Source organism: Lissotriton helveticus, chromosome 4_1 (assembly GCF_964261635.1).
Source record: "Lissotriton helveticus chromosome 4_1, aLisHel1.1, whole genome shotgun sequence".
NCBI classification, from domain to species: Eukaryota; Metazoa; Chordata; class Amphibia; order Caudata; family Salamandridae; genus Lissotriton; species Lissotriton helveticus.
Genome location: NC_136063.1, coordinates 1,589,831,639 through 1,589,854,889, shown reverse-complemented (window position 1 = coordinate 1,589,854,889; position 23,251 = coordinate 1,589,831,639). Strand labels below are relative to the sequence as shown.

Genomic DNA, 23,251 nt, shown 5'->3' with positions numbered 1-23,251 from the left:
TCAATGAGCTCATCAGCTCTGGGGATAGGGTGCGCGTCAGTCTTGGTGACTGAGTTGAGTCCTCTGTAGTCCACACAGAACCGAAGTTCAGGTGTGGCTCCCGGCGCAGCAGCCTTTGGAACCAAGACCACGGGGCTGGACCAAGGACTGCTGGAAGACTCAACCACCCTAAGAGCAAGCATTTTGGAGACCTCCTCCTTGATGCAGGCACTGACCCTGTCAGTTACTCGGTAGGCCTTATGCTTCACCGGTAAGCTGTCTCCTGTGTCCACATCATGGACGCACCAATCTGTGACACCAGGAACCAGGGAGAACAGATCTGGAAACTGCCCCAGCAATTGGCGGCAGTCTTCCTGTTGCTCAGGTGTCAGGGTGGGTGAGAGGTTAACTCCATCCACTGACCCATCTTTCTCAGAGGCTACCAAGAGGTCAGGAAGAGGCTCAGACTCCTCCTCCGTTCCATCATCGGTTGCCAATAACATGCCCACTTCGGACCTTTGCAAGTGGGGCTTCAGGCGGTTAACATGTAGGACCCTCAAAGGGTTCCTGGGAGACTGCATGTCCACCAAGTAGGTTACCGGACTCTTGCGCTTCACAACCTCAAATGGACCTGTCCACTTATCCTGAAGTGCACAAGGCTCCACTGGGGCCAAGACCCACACCTGTTGTCCAGGCTGAAGCTCTACCAGAGTGGCATTCTGGTCGTACCACCGCTTCATCTCTTCCTGGCTGGCTTCCAGATTTGCCTCAGCAAGTTGTCTGAAGCGCCTGGTCTGGTTTCTGAAGGCCAGCATGTAACTGTATACATTCTGGGGAGGTTTCCTGGGAGATTGCTCCCAGCCTTCCTTTACCAAACTCAGAGGTCCTCTCACTGGGTGACCATACAGAAGCTCAAAGGGGCTGAACCCTAGAGACTTCTATGGCACCTCACGGTATGCAAAGAGAAGGCATGGCAAGAGGACGTCCCACTTACGCCTCATTGGACCTTCCAGGCCCATGATCATGCCTTTCAGGGTTCGGTTGAATCTCTCAACCAACCCGTTTCCTTGGGGATGGTAAGGGGTGGTGAACTTGTAGGTTACGCCTAGGGAACACTATTCCTTCCTCCTAGTGACAGAGGATTCCACAAAGTTCCTTCAGTTTCTATTTTCTCTTTTATTTATTAGAGTTCATATTTTATAGATATTCATCAAAGTATATTTTATATCATATTACTTCATATTGTTCATCATTCAAATCATCTTCATGATACAAAACATCATCATTTGGAGCATCATTATAATGTGTAGCATCCAATGCATTTCGGGCTACTAATGGAGCCCTTCATCAGGGAATAACACTGTAAGGGTGAAAGTGAAACAAAATAAAATAAAATGTCGCTATAATTTGCACGATGGGGTGCATCATTAATACATTTCAATAGCATTCCACTACAATTACACATGACAATTATTGCATTTGCTTGATGGAACATAACCGATGACTTACATGCCCGTCTTTATCTTTCGTGATTATTTGAAGATTATATTATCCGGTACATTTCTAGAAGAAAGTGTTGTAGATCAGTTGATGGCCAAAAGATTATAAGGCTGGTACAATCGTTTCTACGCTCATAGTGAAGCTATTGTGGCATGAACTAACCTGTTTCTTTATCTGATGTTCCGAACGCCATAAACGCGGCTTCTATGTTGCTCAATCGTCTTGGATTGCAAGTTTGTAACCGTTACGGCGATCAAACTTGTTAGCGGTCATGTGACCTAGTGAAACTAAAGAAAGACTATAAACGGAGCAGCTACAATAAGCTGTTGTATTTAAAGACGTGTAAGTTCGTTATGCTAAAAGAATGTCTACATTCATCTAGTGGAAATGAAAAGCTTGGTGCGAGAATGTGTTGGGAGTTGCAATTCTGCAGCGCCGGTCTATGCGAACCTTTTTATGAAGTCCTATGAGGAAAAACACATTTTGTCTAAACAAGAGTGGAGCGATAACCTAAAACTGTTTATTCGCTACATCGATGATATTTTCATTATCTGGTCAAGTTCAAAAGAACAACTACATGAAGTGCTAACAAAATTCAATCAAATTGATGAACGAATTCAGCTAACTTGGGAAATGTCTGATACTACCATTACCTTTCTAGATGTCGGAGTAAACCGAATGTCTAAAGGACTGGAAACAGACTTACATATCAAAAGTACGGATCGCAACAACATGCTCCACTATGGTAGCTTCCATGAACACAACCTAAAAAGATTCTTACCCTTCTCGCAGATGGCAAGAATAAAAAGAATCACATCTGAACCCAGTACGCTACAGAAAAGGATATTTGAGATGGAAATGAAATTCAAACAAAGAGGGTACCCCGAGCACATTCTGGAGGAATCGAAACAGAAATTGGCAGTAAGAGACAGAAACTCATTATTACAACCCAGTCATTCAGAAGAGCAAACTAGGATAGTTGCAATATCGAAATACTCAACATCAAGTCAAAAATTTAAGAACATCATACTGAAACATTGGCCAATGCTCACTCTGGAACCTGATTTCAACAATTGCTTCAAAGACCCTCCGCTATTTGCGTTCACCAGAACAAAAAATATAGGTGAAATGCTCCAACCACAAACTCCTACAAGAGAAATCTATAAAGGTACCAAACCTTGCCACAACTGTGGCCATTGCAATAATGTCATCAAAGGCAGCAGAATAAACCATCCTATGAAAGGTCAAGAAATAAAACTGAGAGTGAATGCCACATGTGACTCAACTAATGTCATATATGCTCTCAAATGCCCCTGTGGTAAACTATACATTGGGAAGACGGAGCGCAAAATCAAAATAAGAATCACAGAACATAAATCGAACATACGCCTGAAAAATGTGAAATCCACAGTAGCGACACACTTCATGGAATCTAAACACAGCATAGCACAACTGAAATTCTTGATTTTGGAAAGTATCAACAAAATAGAAGGTAGAGACAACATGAAATACCTACTCCAAAGAGAGAACTCATGGATTTATAGACTGTGTACCCAAAAACCTTTTGGACTCAATGAGAGAATTGAATTCTCATGTTATCTGTGAACACACAATATGTAAATTTGCTTCAGTGCCTCAGATTGGTGACCCCTGTGTTGTTTTTACAAATTTTTTATTTATACCGCTGTCGTTTTCATTCATACTGTTGTCATTTATAATGTTTTCACACAACATTTCCCACACTACACGTGTATTATTATACATTTCAACTCAGCCTGATATTTAGCGTATTGCTTCTAGCACAGTCCTTAATACCCATGAACTTTTTACACATACTGGTTCGGTCCTGATATCAGCAGTGTTATATTTCTTATCTTTTTGAAACAACTCCCAACACATTCTCGCACCAAGCTTTTCATTTCCACTAGATGAATGTAGACATTCTTTTAGCATAACGAACTTACACGTCTTTAAATACAACAGCTTATTGTAGCTGCTCCGTTTATAGTCTTTCTTTAGTTTCACTAGGTCACATGACCGCTAACAAGTTTGATCGCCGTAACGGTTACAAACTTGCAATCCAAGACGATTGAGCAACATAGAAGCCGCGTTTATGGCGTTCGGAACATCAGATAAAGAAACAGGTTAGTTCATGCCACAATAGCTTCACTATGAGCGTAGAAACGATTGTACCAGCCTTATAATCTTTTGGCCATCAACTGATCTACAACACTTTCTTCTAGAAATGTACCGGATAATATAATCTTCAAATAATCACGAAAGATAAAGACGGGCATGTAAGTCATCGGTTATGTTCCATCAAGCAAATGCAATAATTGTCATGTGTAATTGTAGTGGAATGCTATTGAAATGTATTAATGATGCACCCCATCGTGCAAATTATAGCGACATTTTATTTTATTTTGTTTCACTTTCACCCTTACAGTGTTATTCCCTGATGAAGGGCTCCATTAGTAGCCCGAAATGCATTGGATGCTACACATTATAATGATGCCCCAAATGATGATGTTTTGTATCATGAAGATGATTTGAATGATGAACAATATGAAGTAATATGATATAAAATATACTTTGATGAATATCTATAAAATATGAACTCTAATAAATAAAAGAGAAAATAGAAACTGAAGGAACTTTGTGGAATCCTCTGTCACTAGGAGGAAGGAATAGTGTTCCCTAGGGGATGGTCCCAGTGACCCACTGGCATCACGTTTTCAGCAGTATTAGGGCGTCTTACGAGGTAGTAACGCCACCCACGGAGAACCTAACAAGGACTAACAAGGTCTAAATAGCTGTGCATCCAACCTCAAAATTTTCTGTTCAGAACTTGTAGGTTACACCACACTCTTGCCAAAGGGACTTCATATATTTGGATATGAAGTTGGTCCCCCTGTCACTCACCACCTCTAGAGGGAATCCCACTCGTGAGAAAATTCCCATCAGTGCACGTCCCACCACGGGGGCCGTCACTGTCCTCAGAGGGATGGCTTCAGGGTACCGGGTGGCATGGTCCACCAAGACCAGGATGAACCTGTTGCCCATGGCTGTCTTGGGGTCCAGAGGCCCAACAATGTCAATACCCACTCGTTGGAATGGAGTACTGACCACGGGGAAAGGTTGCAGAGGAGCCTTGTGCTTCCCTCCACTCTTACCACTTGCCTGGCAAGTCTGACAGGTCCTACAATGAGCATCTGAGCTCTTGTGCATTTGGGGCCAGTAGAAGTGGGTGACAAGCCTGTCATAGGTCTTGTCCATCCCCAAATGTCCTGCTAACGGCACATCATGAGCCAGTCCCAGTAGGAAGGCTCTGAACTTCTGGGGTACCACCAGCACACGGGCTGACCCAGGTTCAGCAGCCTTAGGCTCTGAATACAGGAGGTCATTCTCCCAGTACACATAATGTGTTTTGGCCTGAACACCATTGGCCTGGTCTGCAGCCTGCTGCCGCATACCCACGAGAGAAGGGCATTCTTTCTGCTCCCTGGAGAATTCCTCCCTGGAGGGGCCTCCTTCTTGCTGCCAATGGGTCAGCTCAGGCAGGTCCCCCAGTTCAGCAATCTGTTCCCCAGTAGGCTCCAGGGCATCCCACCTCAAGGTCTGCTTCCTCCTGGACCGTGGGAACTTTAGGGGCCGGTTTCCCACGCCCCCTGCGCCTTCTCCCTAAGGCCGGTTCCTGGGCCTCTCCTTCAGGCCCCAGGATCTCTTGAGCACCCCTACCGGCTGACATTGACCGGGTCAGGCAGACCCACCATCTTCAGGTGAGTCGTCTTCTCCACCTTTCCCCAAGGGGAGTCCTCCAAGTCATTCCCTAGCAAACAGTCTACAGGCATGGCTTCCCTCACACAGACCTGCAGAGTACCAGAGATCCCCCCCCCACTCGAAGGGAACTTGAGCCATCGGACATTGACTCTCTGAGTTGTCAGCGTTGACAACCCTACAGTAGGCATGGGGTACAACCTGCTCTTGAGACACCAGGTGCTGCCTCACTGCAGTCACACTGGCTCCTGTGTCTCTAAGAGCCTCAGCTTTCCTACCATTGATGGTGACCACCTGCCCATATTTTTTAGTGTTAGAGGGCAGGTAGTTCTCAGGGACCATCTCACTGTCTCCTAGTGAGACTAGGGTCATCTGAACAGGATCTCCACCCCCAGGGACTACTACTTCTTCCCCCAAATTAACACTAGTTACTTGCCGGGGTGGAGCACCAGTGGGTGCTGTTTTACCAAACAGGCGACACTTGGGGTCACTGGCAATGTGCCCCGGGTCACCACATCTGTAACAATTGAAGGGCCCCTTTGGAACAGGTTTACCTGTCGGGGCCCCGTTCTGCTTCGGGGGTGGGGGAGGCTGAGAACCTTTCTGCTGGTTCCCTTGGGGATTACTTTGGGGACCTTTAGGGAACCCTTTCTGTTTACCCCTGCCCCCCCCACTCTTCTGCTGGGGACCCTGCCCACCCTTGGCGGAGTCTCCCACTGGACCCTTGTGGACCCTGGTGCTGAGCCAGCGGTCCGCCTCCTCAGCAAGCTTCCTCGGGTTGGACAGCTTGCTATCAATCAGGTGCTGGCGTAGCTCAGGAAAACAATTAGCAGACAAGTGCTCCCATGCAATTAAATCAAAGAGACCTTGAAAATCATTCACCTTGTTACCCTTCACCCAACCATCCAGGGCTCTGCAAAAAAAAGTCACATACTCCACATATGTACTCCCAGGAAGCTTGGTACAACCCCTGAACCTCTGTCTATACATTTCAGGGGTAAGCCCATACCTGGTAATTAAGGCTTCTTTCATGTGGGGGTAGGAACTCTGTTCTTCAAGGGGCAAATCTAGGAGGGTGTCCCGCCCTTCGCTAAGGAACCTTCCCCACAACCCCGCTCCCCAATCCTTGTCAGGGACCCGGTGGGAGGACATGGCTACTTCATAAGCCCTAAACCACTGTCCTATGTCATCCCCCCTAAAGAACTCCTTAACTACATCTTTGGGGATGTACACCCTGGACTCTACCTGCACCGGCATTGTGCTGCCACCAGAGGGAGGATGCTCCAAACTTTTCTCCTTTAGACTCATCTCCCTCAATTTCACTTCATGATCCATTTGGATTCTTCGCTCTTCTAGAGCCATTCTTTTGCTCTCAAGCTCCAGTTGGCCCTTCAATTTCAATTCTGCCAGCTTCATTTCATGATCCCTGGTTGCCTGTCTGTCTGCCAGCTCCTCTGGCGACAGGCCTCTGCCAAAGCTATGGACGCTGTCTGGTTTTTCATGTACAACAAAATCCTCAGGTGGATCCTGATCCTCCGGTGCATTCCTTGATTCAATCCAGGCTTTCAGGGCCTTGTAGAAATCCTCCTTGTTCTTGCACCCTGACCGTGGAACCTTGAGTTTTCTGCAAAAGTACGTCAGTTTTTTTTTGTGTAGTCATCCAACTTTGATGCATCCCATTCTATCTCCAACACATCAGAGGCTACAGACTCTGCCCTCTCTATGCTGTTGGTGCCAGGCATGGCTTCAAACAAAAGGGATCTTCTTCCAGCAAAAAAAAGAAAAAAGTCTGTGGCTAAGTTACTGGACTGTAATCACTGTGCAATGGTCAATAGTTAATGTATGTACACGGCAAATGTAAATTCGTGATCCTCACCGCTGCGTCCAATGTAGGAGTTGGGGGTCTCTGGTTGGCGCAGTGCAGCACTGGCGACAAGCAGGGACCCTCTCTTCCAAGTCAGGGCAAAGGATTACCTTCAAGAACAACCCCTGCTCACCCTCTAGGTAGTGTGGCGCAAGCAGTCTAGGCTAATCTCTGGGGCACATATGGTTAAACATTTGCAGTATCACACCAATCACCACTAACCCACCACACAATGACACCAAACTGTATTTTAGTAAAAAAAAATATATTCTCTTTATATATTCTCAGAAGCAGGCTTGTAAATACAGTTCTGTTACTTCAAAATGCAAGGTTCCAGTTACTCTCAGCAATGTCGCAGTTCTTAGCTCGTTTCTCAGATAGTTCTTGTAAAAAGGCAATGTTCAAAAGGCAAGGGGTTTTGGGGCCTCCTACCCTGTATTAGCACTGTGCCGCGCTGCGGCGTTCTCGGGGGCTTGGCCCGGCTTCTCCCCGAGCGTCTCCTCCCGCCCCACGCCTCTTGCGTGAGCGGCGTACGGTGCGGTCTGGATTCTCTCCCCACAAGGCACACAATTATTGGGCACAGCGCACAATACCTTTACGATCTTGTCCTTGGTGAAGCGGACGGCTGAAAAGGGGGGGGCTGTCCCACGTCGCGTTGCTTTCCCTGGTGGGTGCGGCGGCCTGCGGATCGCAGCTGCAGGTCACGGGGCACCCGGGACGGCGGGGAGTTACGGGACAGGATCCTTTCGGTGATGTTCGCTTCGGTTCTGAAGGGGGAAGCTGCGGCATGCGGGGCTGAGGGGGGGTGCACTCCACGAGGTGTGGTGCACCGATCAGGCGAGGCCCTGCAGCGATTCACTTCTCAGCTGCGGGGACAAGGGGTCTCAGCGCCCGGGTTACGGAGGGCACAATCTTGGCAGCGTCTGTCTTTGCGGGGCGGCCTGTGACTCGGGGATCAAACAGGCGGCGATGCTCGGACCGGACAGGTCCTCCCTTTACGATGTGAGCACGGCTCAGAGCGGGACAGTCACGGTGCTTGGACCAGCGGGGCTGGTCTTCACTTTGTAGCTGGCGACACGATCAGGCCACAGTCACGGTGATCGGGGGGGGGGCACGGCTGCACGAATTGGCAGAGAGCGTGGCGGGGATGCACAGCGCTCTCGGCTCTCCTCCACTCGGCGCTGTAGGGACACACAGCACACGCCAGCAGCAGCTTTCTTCAGGGGGGTAGCGCCCAATGTTCCTGGGGCGCGGTTCAGGGGGCAAGTTCCACAGCAAGCCCTTGGAGATCTTTAGTAGAGTTTGGCACAAAGTTCAATAAAAGCAAAAGTCTCTTGTAGTCTTTTCTCTCCTCTCCTTCTGCAGCAAGGCACCAGACACAGGCCAGAGACAAGCACTCCTCCTTGTAGTCTTCTTCCAGGTCCTTCTCTTCGGGCAGAGTTTCTTCTGTGGCACAAACAGGATCTAATTTACAAGGAGCAGGGCTCCTACTTCTATACACCATTTCCTTTGTCTTTCCAGGCCAGGGGGGCCTCTGCATAATCCCTTTCAGTCTCTGAGCACTTGTTGGGTGTACTCTGGCTGTTGCTTTCAGTGTGAGGGCAGGCACATCAGACGCTCCCCAGGGGGGCAGAGCCAGCATTGTGGGGACAGGGGCAGCCAGGAGTACCTTGTTGACAGTGCTTTGCCCTTCCTGGGCCAGGGGCAGGCTGAGTCATCAGTCGCCCCCCAGGGGGGCGGAGCCAGCATTGTGGTGGCAGAGCACAGCCTGAGGGAAAGTCCAGGGCCACTCCTACCTCCCACTACCTTCCATTCACCACCTGTCATCCCCCAGCCCTGTCACTCACACATCCCAGACAGTCAGATACACATCCAAGCAGAGGTGGGCTGAAATGGTTAGGCAAGCAAATGCTAACTTTCTAAAAGTAGCATTTGCAAACACAGGATATTAAAATAAACTTTACTAAAATAAGTATTTTATTATTCTGAGTTCAGGCATACTAAACATTAATTTCTACCATGTTCCCTGAGCCTGCTGGGATTATAGAGCGTAATAATTCCAGCAGCCCAACTGGCCTAAAGGGAACAGGTAGCCTTACAATAGTGAAAAACGAATTTGGCAGTAATTCACTATTTAGGACATGCCACCCACATCAGAGCATGTCCTACCTTATACTTACAATGCACCCTGCCCTTGGGCCTACCATAGGGGTGACTAATATGAAGTTAAGGGAAGGTTTAGGGGCTGGCAAGTGTGTGCACTTGCCCAGCCAGCATGACAGTACCAGACTGCACGCAGGTTCTGCAATGGCAGACCCTAGACACATTTTAAGGCTGCTTCTGTGGGTGGCGCAACCAGCGCTGCAGGCCCACTAGCAGTATTGGCATTCACAAGCCCTGGCACTCCTGGTGCACTTTACTGGGGGCTGACAGTAAATCCAATAAACCAATCAGGTATACCAATCACAGTTATACTTTTCATAGGGAGCACTTGCACTGCGGCACGGGTTGGCCGTGGCGCAGTGCCCTGAGCGGCGGACACCAGCAAAAACATTTAAGGCACATCAGCAAAAAGTGGAAGGGAAACTCACGCCAAGGTGCCAGGTCTAACACTGATGTATGCACAAGACGGAAAAACAAAAAACGTATATCCACAAGGACTTGAATAAATAAATAGAATTAAAACACCATTCATCCTATCCCCAGGAAACTTTGGGAAGTTGTTGAGTACACTCCCGCAAAGGTTTCGGGCCTAAAACTTTTTTAAATATCGGCCCCCAAGGGCCCTCATAATCTTTCGAATACTGATGTACGCACCAGACGGAAAAGCAAAAAATCGTGTATCCACAAGCACTCGAATAAACAGAATTAAAACGACACTTTGAAATGTTTTCCATATTAAAATGAATAAGTTTCAATAAAAATGACACAATGTAAATTGAATATTATCATGACGACTTTCCTTGAATTTCCTTTCTTCGGAGATTGCAGCAACGCGCGACGGGTAAGCTAGTGACATCTAAAAGAGATTTTGCCTGTGTTCAATTGTTTGTAGGGGTGGGTGAAAAACAGAAAGCAGGTGCAAATTCTACAGCAAAATCAACTTTATCAGAGGATTCAGATCAGCCTTCCATGATGGCAGCACACCCCCTTAGTTCTCTGTTCTCAGGGTACACAGTTGTCTGTAATTACCATTTAGCGACCCCTGTGCTAGGAGCCCAACAGTGCTAATTACAGACAGAGGCTGCTCCATGGCTCTTGAAGGGACTTCCTGGGCGGCTGATGAGGGGATCTGAAGCCATGTCATACGCAGAAAACAACTTCATCAGCAGCTGGGGAAGTAATTTACTCCGGCCTCCGAGCAGAGACCGTTATTAATTAAAAAGTAGTTAGTGGAGGGGAGAAGAGACTTGGCATAGGTTTTAGAAGACACCATTCAAAATAAAAAACGTCAAATCCCCTGCTCCCCTGCCCCTGCTTCTCCAGCACTTTAAATCCCGCCTCTATTGGGAGACCATAATAAAAGACTTCCCCAGTGGCTACGTGCTGATAAGGGTGTTTATTGCATATCACAAGGCTGCTAAAACACTTAGCAGTAGTCAGCAGTTTGAAAACAGAAGATTTCGCCAATACAACATTTTACTGGGGATTTTTGCCCAGCATTAGACTACAATACATCTGGAACCAGTCTTACACAACAAGGAAGTGCATTATGGTATTAGTTTAGTAGGTGCCATATGACAAATGAACCTACGAAACTGAAGGAACCTTCCATGGAGGAAAAGGCAAAAAAATGTCTTTAACTAATTGGCCTTAGCGTAAAGGTAAGCAACATTCTCTTCTTGGGAACAGAAATGGACTCATGAAATTACGAATGTTCTTGTGTGCATGCAGCATGCAAGGAAAGGGCCAGGCGTCCTAAGGATGGGAACAAACAACAGGTAGGAGGAAACAGAATCCTGGAAACAGATGAATCAGTGTGTGCAAAGAAATTAACCAAAACAGGCTGAATTTAAGAGAATAAGAAATGAATTGATGATCAGTGGTTACACCCAACAAGTGAGACAACACGGCCTCAGCCCTGACAGAAAGGACAGAAAAAGGGGGGCCTTTAGGATATTTGAGCTTCTGAAAGCAGACCCCAACAATGGCATAGAAGTGCTTGCAAGCATTCTGACTTAGTGGACAACTAACATGAGAGTGGGTGCATGCCTACACACAAAATGTAAGGAAGGCAGCAGTCACGAGGGAGATGTGTTTGTATGTATCGGATCAAAAAGGCACTCTCATTGGGAGACCAGGAAGTGAAACAGTCTTGTAGGCACTTCTCAACACAGAGAGGACCAGTGGAAACCACTTGAAAGTCTGCTTTTAACTGCTCTCCGGATGACCTGCTTCACATGAAGTGGTGTGACAGGTGGAACATTAGGTAATATCAAAGACAAATAAAAACTACCCAAATGTGCGGACATCTTACTTTTAATGATAGAAATAGGCAGTTAAAAGTGACTTTTAACATTCACTGCTTTGTCTCCATTTAGAGGTAATGCTGTTCTTGGTCTGTTCCAATTCAGATGTGGCTAGGGGTCTTTATATGAACTTCCTCGTTTTGCGATTAAAATATTTAATGTGTAAATTGAAAACACTAATAACGGTCTACTTCGGAGTTATGAGGGAGACAAGATAGGAAACACTATCTATAATTGTGGTCTTTTCAAGGACAACTACACCCTGACCACATGATGTAACAATAAGCTTGAAACAGAGTTATAATTTCAGAATGTAAAAAAAGAAACATACATTCAAGGACAAATACATCCGTATGTTGTTTGCTTAATGAGCCTAATGGCAGACCCACTGCTCAAATCCTTCATTTAACCTGACTAAGGTAGCTAGAGTTAAATAATGTCCAGTAATGCGAATATTTTCAAAAATGTCAACAATGTACTACATATACAACAAAAGAAAATTCGGTTTGCTGTACCTCATAATCACTCTGCAAAAACTCATCTAGGATCATTTCATATATCACTGGTCTCAGGCGCAAATCTCCTCTTGGCAAATACCGGCTAATTGCCTGCAAAGCAAAACAAAGCAAAGCATAACACACCAACATCAATTTAATTTGAAATCTTTCCAAATAGCTGCAACAGTCATGACCGGTCATACAGTCCCATGGGCCCAAACGGTACAGAATCTCCGTTCCACCACTAAGAGCTTTTGAATGAACAATTTCTTTCGACTTGTATATTGCTCTGTTGCTTGAAAACTAGGTTTTCTAGACATAGCCACAGAGCATGCCCACACATGCAGTCAGCAAATGAGAACTGACGTAGACGTGGCTCATGAACACCTCACAAAATAGTCACCATAGTCATGAATGGTGTTTTTACTGGACCAAAGCAAAAAAAGTTATCTACTGCGGTTTCCTGTAGTGCTGCCATTTTAACAGCAGACCTCCACAGCATATGTGGGAATGTAAGTTTAGACTATCTCGCTCAAGGGTTTTGTGATTTTTTAGTTTTTTTTTACAAATGGGTAAAACATAGGTGTTGTGTCACAAAATACAACCAAACCTATGCATTAAAACGTACACTTATTGGTAAAATTCAAGTCATTTTAATTTGAAAAATAGTGAGTGCCGGTGCCCACTGTGCTGGTCAGGAGCCAGTGCTAGAGCTAATAAATGTCAGCTTGCGGAAAACTAAGGCTCGGGGTTCTTTAATCCACTGCCAGATAATCCCTACCCATTTATCGCACTCTTGAAAGTTCCTGCTTTCTCCCTTGGTGACTATTTTTCCGTCTTCCTCTTCTTCCTTTTTTCCCTGTTTGTGTTTTCTCCCTCTCTTGCTGAGGAAAAAGAGGTGCTGGTCCCCACACCAGCAAACATCGGCTCAAATTAAGCAATGGCTGCGGTTTTCGAACAAACCGAGGTAATGGAGTGACATTTGCAGTAATGCCTTTCTTACATGTCAGTCTAACTTTTGACTTAATTTCTTTCCTGTGATTGTAAGGGATTTGCCTTTTTCATGTTCTTCATTTTAATTTGAGGGCGTTTTTCACTTTAAATTTGGTGACTGATTGAGAGAAGCTGATTGGCATATTTGACTTTAATGTAAGTTTAAGGTAATTTTTTGCAAAGCATAAAAGTCAAATACCCATGGTGGGATAGCATAACTTTACACACTCACATAGGGGGCTACAAACATGGCAATTGGGCTGACAGGCAGACCAGTAACACCAGCATTATGATATCAGTGTTACAATTTTAAAGCCAATCCGTTTTCATAGTAAACAGATACCTCTAGCACTGAGTCAAGTATAAGTGCGCCCCAACAGCTGCAAAACACAATATCATAACAGTCATATTTTTTGCAAGAATATTTCACCGCCAGGCATGTTTTAAAAGTAATAAAAAAAACATAATGTATCTCACAATGTGGGCCCTCTGACAGTTTACATTGGAAGAACATGTACACGGTTTTAAAAGCCTATTTCGTCATCCTAGTATAGGAACCTCCTTACAACTAATTCTCGTGAAATTGTACTAATTAGATCAAATGAAGATTTTAGAACAAATGTCACAAGAATTAATTCGTTTTAGAACTATTGTGAAACATTGCCTTCCACTAATCTATTAGAAAAAAGTTTACACAAAGAGATGGTCTAGAAGCCTGCTGCTGCAGTGACTTTTAATTAGGTGCGTCTCTAACTTATTACAACAATTGGCATGGACTTCTCACATAAAGCTTGCGACTCTACAGACAAGACAGTATTCTGACTTACTGCTACTATTGTGTGCACGATATCAGAAAGAAAAGGAACCCTGATTAAAGGACTGGAAGGTCAGAGCAGCCCTAGGTTTCACAGGCACCAGTGAAAAGAATAAAGATAAGTTTGACAACTTAGCTGCTCAAAGATGGGCCAGGATTTCTCTTTTAGCAAGTACATGTCAAATGAAGGCCATTCCAAGGAATGGCTTCGAAGGATGCTCCCTGGAGACATTAGGCCATCATTTCAAGAGAAGGATAACAGATAAATAGGGCAAAATGTGTTTTCAACTATAACAGCGCCGTTTCGCGTGCTTTTCAATCTCATGATAGTACATGAAACTCAATCACCTACTTCTCTTGGAAAACCCGACACGAATAATAGTCTTACTTTTAGATTTCTAACACATCACACGGTTCTGCAGTGACATCTAGTGGCCAAATCATGAATGTCAGCCACTTACTGATTATTTACGCTGGGTTTAGAATTCCGATATTCAAGTACATCATAACATAAACTAACCGTTCCACGCATATTTATACTTTAGTTGTCTTTGCTCTGGACTAATAGCACAATACCATTCATGCAGTGAGTGGATGGCTCGAGAAAATTATAGACCTGTTGCACCAACACGTAATTCTAAAACGCTAGTGTAATCTGGATAATCTATATAATCCAGCATCAAATATTAAATAACAAACTCCGTGGGCTATGCTGCACTTCATAAACCATGACTTGCAGTACCACTTTGGCTTCATACTTAAAACACCATACTCTTTAATCTAATTTCTCTATATACAAAAATAGTTGCTACAGATTTTTGTATGCATCATGGAATCTTATTAGTAATTGTTGAAAAAGAGATATATCCCCAGGGCTTAAAATGACATTCAATCTGTGCGATGGTGAAAAATAAAGAAAATTATTCATAAATAAAATTGTAATAATAGCCTTTAAATATAAAATATAAATGTATGAGTTTCTCATTATAATGATTGCCCTTGACATAAAAATAGCAGTAATTTCGGCACAATGAATGCCAAGTGGTAACCTTAGCTGTTGCACTATTGTTTATTTGACAACTGACCTACCTAGTGCCCGTTATGCCTTCTGGCGTGTAGGGCAGCAACAAAGGACCTCCACTCCTGTTTGTCATGGGCAAGTTTGCATGCGGTGCCTCATCCGTGGTTTACGGTGCTCAGTTCTATCTCCACAGGTCGACCTACTTTCACATAACTGGTGTTAGTAGATGTATTCCTCAACGTGCTTAAAAGTATTCAGTAACACTAGGTGGTGTTACTAAAGATGGTGCAAAGTTATTATTCTATGCTATACTTTTGGCGCGTAGAGAGAGATGCAAACTGTGGGTATCTCCTGCTCCCTCAATGGAAGGAGGCTGCAATCGATGACATATATTGCTAAATTGCATACCTCGGATCAGACAAAAAAGAGATATGATTTTGGACTCCTTTTTTCTCTTGGTGTGGTTGATGGTTGGCGTTTTTTCATAAAAATGGTTCAATGATTAAGCCTTTCATCCGCCTCGGCTGGTTTTTAGCCTTCTCTGTGTAAGCGGATGGACTTGGGGATTTGTTGATGGTTATGAGGTCTCCCTGAAGGAATATGAGAGCGTCTTGGTTGGAGGCCTCGCTTTGTGCTATCTCTCCATTCCTGTCCAGTATATGAGGCATGGTACCCAGGGTCGGTTACGTTAGAAGAAGGGTGGAAAGAAGGCAAATGAGGACAAAAAAAAAAGAAAAAAGTATTGCTAGAGGTCTAGCAGTTGTTTTGAGGCTGCATGTAATCAGATCATAGGTGGCTGGATACTGTCGCCCAAGAGGATTCATAGCAGTAAGTCTGTGACTTCATTTGGGGTTTGAATCTCAGTTCAGTTACCAGAAGGAAATATTTTAAGTAAAACGTTTATATTTTAGCTGTTCATATCCCTTTTCTCATATGGCAAAAAAACGTACTTAGGTTATACAGTGATCTTTTGACAGATGCTTTTGGATAGTTTGTTTACTTGCGTTTTTCATTTTTCCATCGAACCTAATTTACAAGGACTGATACTACATTTACTTTTCGGCTTATACTCCAGTCTAGGGTTTGAGGGTTCTGTTTTACTGTAACCCCAAATGGTGCCTTTTTTAAGTTTTAAAATCGTTTTGTTACATTAAAACAGTTAGTTAGGCAAGCATGGTATTCATCCAAATCCTTAATGTAGGCACTAACCAGTTTCAACTCGTTAAACTATTTATTTTAGAGCGATCAGAAGGTCCAAGATCACCTGATTGCTTAGCACACAACACTGTATAGAAACTCACACACTAACATGATCATTGTGAAACTAGGACATTAACAACAAGTTACTGAAGTAAAGGCTGCTTGAAAAAGCCATTTGGTACAGGAACTATCTATACCTCCATCTATAAGCAGAATATAGGGAAATATAAATGGGGTTTAAGAGAGGTGCAACTCAATAAGTGACGTCGAGGCATAAGTATATCCTCAGAGAAAAATAAATCATTGCCACAGAAGACAGACCTAACATCTGTTCCTCCAGCTACACAAAAAACGTTATTGGCCTTGGCAAGGCTAACTATGAAAAAGAACTAACTAACACGCCAATTTACTACACCAACGCTGGTTTCTATTAGTCCTCCTACAAAACACAAGCTCACCCAGTCAAAGTGAAAAAAGGCCAATAAACCAATAATGGTATTCAACACCACAGGGACTTGTGATATTACCCTTGATTCCCTAGCTCTTTACCCAAATTTCCCCAAATTTGGCAAAATTGACAAACCAACTGCCTAGAAAATCACTGCACGAAAGACAACTAACATGAAGTAACAAACTGGTTAAGGTATATCTGTTCTTCTCCTCTCAGAGCCGCTAATTCTCAGTGAATATTTCCAGTTAACAAATATTATCATGTTATAACAAGGCTTTCAATGTCACTCAGAAGACTGAGAAAATAACAGAAGAAAACAGATCTGGGAACTATAATTAAGACCATGCTGATCATTATCCTCAATCATATTTGTCTACTGGAGAATTCCTTCACCAAAATGCACAGTATATTTTAATATTTACTAATTATGGAACAAAACAGAACAAAAAGAAAAAACATTTGAAACAATCCACACACTAGTGTTGAGGTTGCTTCAGTTTTTCCCTTTACAGGTCAAACACATATACCCATATGTAAGTACCACAGATATGGTGTAGACGGTGGAGAACTCAGGAACGTGGATCCAGATACCCTAAGCCTGATAGCATGCAGTGCTGGTGCCTGTAATTCATACAGGACATCTACGTAAATCGATAATCTTAAGAGTCTTTGCTTTTTAGCACAAAAAGACATAAACCTCTGAGTTATACAGGATATGTATACCTTAATTAGCTTTTTTCCAACTCAGCAATTTTGCAGAGAACTGGTCTAACCGTTTTTACACTTAGGGCCTGGTTTAAATCTCGGCGGATGGGTTACTCCGTCACAACGGTCCTGGATATTCTGTCAGCTCAAATATAAATCCCATAGGATATTATGGGATTTAAATTTCGGCAGACCGGATATCTGTACCGTTGTGACGGAGTAACCCATCGGCCGATACCTAAACCAGCCCTTTAGTTACTCGAGCAGGTGTTTCCCAGACGCAAAGGCCTACCACAGCAGCAAATTTAGTGTATGGTTTTCACACCTTTCTCGCTTTAAAAGCGACCTCCCATCAATAGTGTTCTCAATAATGTGCTCTATTTTATCATGAACTTCGTCTGCAACAGGGCACTGCATGCTTTACAATAATGGAGCGATAATACATGCTACACACTAGAAGAGATGTCAGCAAGAAACACACAAAACTGTAATTGATTGGCGAAGCCTTTGAACACTGAGGGCCAGATGTAGGTCGCCAAATACCGGTCGGCCGTTACCGACCGGTATTTGGAGTTTGAGATGTAGGGGACCTAACTTTACAGAATCGGTAAAGTTACAGATTCGGTATATTTACCAATTTGGTAAAATACCGAATCGGTAAATTTACCGATTCTGTAAATCCAGATGTAGGTGGCACTGAAAACAGTGCCACAGGCCCTTAGGTATTCATTATTTCCCACCAAATAATACTTGGTGGAAAATAATGAATTTCTGTGTACATGCACATCTGTGCATGTACACCGGTGCCATGTGGCACATATACATGCCCTAAGGGCATGTATGTGTGTCACATTGCACACAAGCCAGAACCAGGGGTGCAACAGGGTGTCAAAGTGACACCCTGCCCCCCTTGTAAATTCGGTAATTTTACCGAATCGGTATTTACCGATTCGGTAATTGACATTGATTCCTGTGGGCCTCAAAGCCCATAGGAATCAATGTCAATTACCGAATCGGTAAATACCGATTCGGTAATTACCGAATCTTACCGATTCGGTAATTGAATAGGTAAAAATACCTACATCCCGATTGCCAGTTCTTAAATACCGAATCGGTATGATTCGGTATTTAAAAGAATTGGTAATCTGGGATTACCTACATCTGGCCCTGAGTCTCCACGCAAATGACGTTAATCAAAACATTCTTCCCATTCCCAGGCAATTTAGCTTCAGCACATAATTGGCAACTTTGAAGGTTAAACAAAAGATTTACCATACCGTCGACGAGGCTGCGCCATGCATCCTTTCAGTAGCTAATGGCCAAACTGCTGAATATTTTAGAGCACAAAATTGATTTTGCTTTTTAATCCTAACCCAGTTCTCATCTCACCTTCTTAATCATCTGATCTAGCAAAAAATGGCAATAGCTGCTCCTTCATGTCCAGCATGGTCTGTGGTATATCCCAAGGTTCAATATTAGCACCTCTTATACATAACCTCTTTCTTCAAACCCACTCTGATATTCTAAATGATTATGATGTTGATATCCACCAATACGCTCACAATACACAGCTATATTTGAAGACATTTTACCTAAAGAAAATCCTAACAATGAAGACCTGCCTCTCAAAAATTCACTGTGGTACATCAAACAATTTCCTCCTACTCAATCCTCAAAAGACAGAACTTTCCCCTCATCACCTCACGCAACAAAATTAAAATAGGCAAAGCTCTACCAAATGACATCTTCTCTAAAACGTCTCGCCCATCACCTCATTTTTCATAAAATCCATTGGATTCACTATTGACAGCACCCTGACTCTAAATCACACATCAACAGACTCTATTTGGTCTTAGGGAGATGAGTGTACATGTACTGCATGCTTAAATGTTGTATGGTGTCATTGTGAGAGTTCAGACATCTGGAGGTAGGGCCTCATGGCCAAGTAGTTGGCAAAACTTTCATGTCTTGGTTCGCTGTGGAGTGGTAGTCATAATCTAAATATTGTCTTGTTTCTATTTTTGACATGAGATGTGGGGGAGCCTCATGGCGTAACCTGTCACAGAGTTTCTAGACTGCTAACGGAGTGTATGGTATCCTGTCAGTCCACACTCCCTGTATCTCTGAGTTGGTGACCAGAAGGCTAAAAGTAAGTGATGTGTTATAATGTTGGTACATGGCCTAGAGTGGAAGCTAGGGGAGAGTTACAATTGAAGCGAGGTTGGAACCCTGACAGGACCTACTGGCTATTGCTGTAACTTAAGGGCCAAATGTTGAAATATTTAAGATACCTCCTACCTGAGTGTCTCCAGACTCGTGAATGAAGAGTCTGCCCCCCTGCTTCAACACTGGACCAACTAACATATTCCATCCTTCACACCCTGAAGATTCTAAAAAGGGTCCTAACGTCGATCACCTGAGAAAGGTGGCCCACAAATTAATCAGGTCTTGCATTGGCTATGGCAATGCTATTCTTCCTGGAGTTACCCTATCTTCTCTTGCCCTCATCGAGGCGATCCTCCATGCCACGACTCAGCTGATCTAACACAAAGAGGTCCCAGAAGCAAGAACTACCTCTTCCTACAAACACTAACCTTGGAGAAGTCCTTAGCTCAAAAACAATTATTCTTTGGCACCAATCCTAGGTTTTGGAGCGCTCTTCCTCCCTAACCCAGAACTCAATTAGATCTTCTAACCTTCAGAAAGTTTCTAAAAAAAATCCATCTGATCTGGCACTCCTGAAATAATCCTCAAACTCTTTACCTAGTGCTTCTAGTTTGCCTAATGCTTTTAGCTTCTTCTCTCTACCTATTACTTGTAATCCCGTAGTCCACACTTTACAACTTATTTGTTGCAGATGCGCAATCGAAAATTATAAATAAGCTACTAAATAAATTTTGTCAACCTACCAATATCCCATCGTTATCATGCAATAATCAATTCTTTAGCTGGCATATTGGCTTTGTCTCGTAGTGTAGCTACAGAAGAGAAGTACATAATTAATTTAAATACAAGTATGTTGTCACTAACTTTGAGTTGACCAATTTTCTTGAATCTGTAAACTTCGTCTTCCCAGAGTTTCATATTTTTTCCAAGTATCTTTTGGCATTTTCTGAAAAGAAAATATATGGTACAACAGTCAGTAGTAGCAAAAACAAGCAATTCCAAAATACATGCATTGCAATTTGTTTGTCAAATGCGTGAATTGCAAATGTTTAGCAATATAACAGAGACATTGCGAACATTCAGAGGTTGATTCAGATTTTGGTGGATGAGTCGCTCCGTCACAAACGTGTTGAATATCTCATCCCCTAATTACAAGTGTCAAAGGATATAATGCAGTTGTAATCAGGCGGATGTTTGTGATGCAGTACCTCGTTCGCCAAGCTCTAAATCAGGAACTTAGATACAAAGAGATTTTTGGTTATATAAATTAAAAAATGTAAAAATTTCACATTTTATATACATCATGATTTCCATTGCTACAAGCATTGAACATAATTATTTTTGTCAACTTGAAAATGGCAATAAACCTGCACAACTGAACGCCAGCACACCCAAACAGTTTCATTTTTGTTACGCTAAGGTGTGTGTTGTGTAACACTAACGTTTTCCACTTAAGCGGCCCCATGGCACTGAGAGATAGGAATAAACAAAACAGAAAGATAACTAAAGAATACGCACCAGGGGCCACATTACACATAAAAGGCATTTTCATTGTTTGCGCCGGGCGCACCTTTAAAAAGGTGCGGCGGTGCAAACAGTGAAAATGCGCCTTATTATGATGAATGTGTTGCCCCCTGGGTAGCTGCGAACTTGCGCTGCTCTCATGGCAGCGCATTCAGGGGAAAAACGGAGCGGTAACCCGCCTGCACTTTTGAAGGGGATTAGAGATCCCCTTGCAGGCGGGTGCAGTCAGCGACTGCACCCGCCTGTAGGGGGATGTCTGGGGGTCCATGGGACACCCTTTCCCCAGGCCAGAGGGCTGCCATCAGGGGGTGCACTGACCGTGCACCTTCTAAGAGCTTCTTTTCCTCTGCGCCCGCGTCTGTAATACGGCACGGGCGCAGAGGCAAAGGGGTCCCTCATTTGCATGGGGCACGACCATTGCAAATGAGGGAACGCCCTTTGAAGATAGCGCAGGCGCTTTACGTGCGCCAGCGGTATAGGTATTACAGCAGGGGCTGCACAGGCGTCTGCCACCCCTTCTGTAATACCAAAGTGCCCCAGGGTAGCGCAAAGCGGACGCAAACAGCTATTGCGGTCTAAGGGCACTTTATGTAACACAGCCCCAGTTGACCTACAGTGTTAAAAGAGAGATTGTTTACAATGATCATGGTCATTGGGCAATTTAATGTTAAGGCGAGTATGATTCATAATTGTGATGCTCTCTACTGAGAATCTATAACCACATAATCAATTTCTCTCAACTATGGCAAAGACGTTTCTTCCTTTGATCAAATATAAAGGTGTAAGTAAGTACAAAAGGAGAGTTATAGCCAAAGAGCTGGTCTTTTTGTGATTTACTGATCTACATACTATAGAAAGTGATTTAACCTGAACAGTGCACTAACCAGGAGACTGTGCAGTGGCCAGTGGGCCAGGGACACCTAATCACAACGTAGGTGGATCAATGCAAAACCTCCTGCATTTTGCACCAACTGCAAGTTTTGCATTAAGCATAATGGGAAGTTTAGACATGCACAGTTAGCAAAATATAACCTTGACAGCCTTAAGGTGTATACTGCCTACATCCAGGGCGGTCTGAAAATCTTAAATTTATATCTAGGTATCTGACTTTAGACGATTAGGTGATAGCTTCTAGAAATTAAGTTGATTTAATAATTGTTCCCCTTGTACAGGTCGACCTATTCCCCAGTAATCGTCAACTAGGGTTTTAACCGCCCATGGTAATTCACACCTATTTATTGAATACCAGGTGGTAGTGCACCCATTCACTTCCATTAACCAGGGTCCTGAAGAAGTGCCAATTGACCTGTTAGGGGCAAGCATAGGCATGAAACATGTCGACCTTATACACTTAGGCTGCCCCTTAGGAACATTATTTATAATCCACACAGGGGCCCACTTTTGTTTTTACCTAGGCTAGAGCTACCTTTTTCATTAAAATTAACCGTAGAGGACTGCCCTATACCTATTTTATCGTATCTCACTGTACACTACCCAGCCCCCACACCCACATGCACCTAACAGCTTTATCTTCAAAAGATCCCCGACAAAGAGCCCCGGTTACAGGAGCCCGTCAGGCATTGCAGAGCCGGCCTGACGAGGGGCACCCGCCCTATGATGAAGCATGACACCTCTCGGGGTATGTGAGCGCAGCACAAAGAAAGACCTGACTTTTCCCTTCACCCCTATCTCCTCAACCCCCCCTTGTCACATAGGAACTTCATACCCTCTTTAAACACTGTTTTTTAATATTCCCATTTTAGATGCTTTGTGGTCAATTCACAAAGATATGCAAGAGTCCGTAACAGAGTAAGAGGCAGCCAAAGCAGATAAAGAGTACTGGGGTGGGTGGCGTCAGCGCGGGGGGCACGGATGGGGCATGGAAGAGCTCACGGGGGTTAATAATAAAAAAAACAATAATAAAATACTTACTTGGTGCTGCCAGACGTCTAAGCTCCACTGCTTTCAGTTCCTGGCATGACGGACTCCCCATCCAATCCCAGGGCTGCTCTCAATCCTGAGAGCAGTGCAGGGATTGGCTTGAGCGGGCTGGATGGACGCTCGCTCAGGCACAGGGAGTCTGTGCTGTTTCTCCAACCTGGTTGTGCAATACAGTTGGGTTGGAGAAATCTAAGTATGCATGTCAGTCTGAAGTACACATACCACTCCTTCCCCTCCCATGGCCTGGCCCTGGAACTCCCTTCACACGCTGGCTCAGCCAGCATCTGGAAAAAAAATGTTGTTTTATTTTTCAGCTACTGGCTCTGAGCCAATAGGGCAACGCACCTCCG

General features: G+C 44.0%; 1 protein-coding gene across 1 annotated transcript in view; it reads right to left on the bottom strand.

The window, feature by feature from the left end:
• Positions 1-23,251, bottom strand: part of VPS41 (VPS41 subunit of HOPS complex) — an 841,276-nt gene that overhangs the window by 241,640 nt on the left and 576,385 nt on the right. Inside the window, exons 16-17 of the mRNA XM_078688207.1 lie at positions 20,301-20,382; positions 12,105-12,197 (exon numbers count right to left, since the gene is read on the bottom strand). Coding sequence (XP_078544333.1) covers positions 12,105-12,197; positions 20,301-20,382 — 175 coding nt within the window. The remainder of the gene's footprint in view (positions 1-12,104; positions 12,198-20,300; positions 20,383-23,251) is intronic.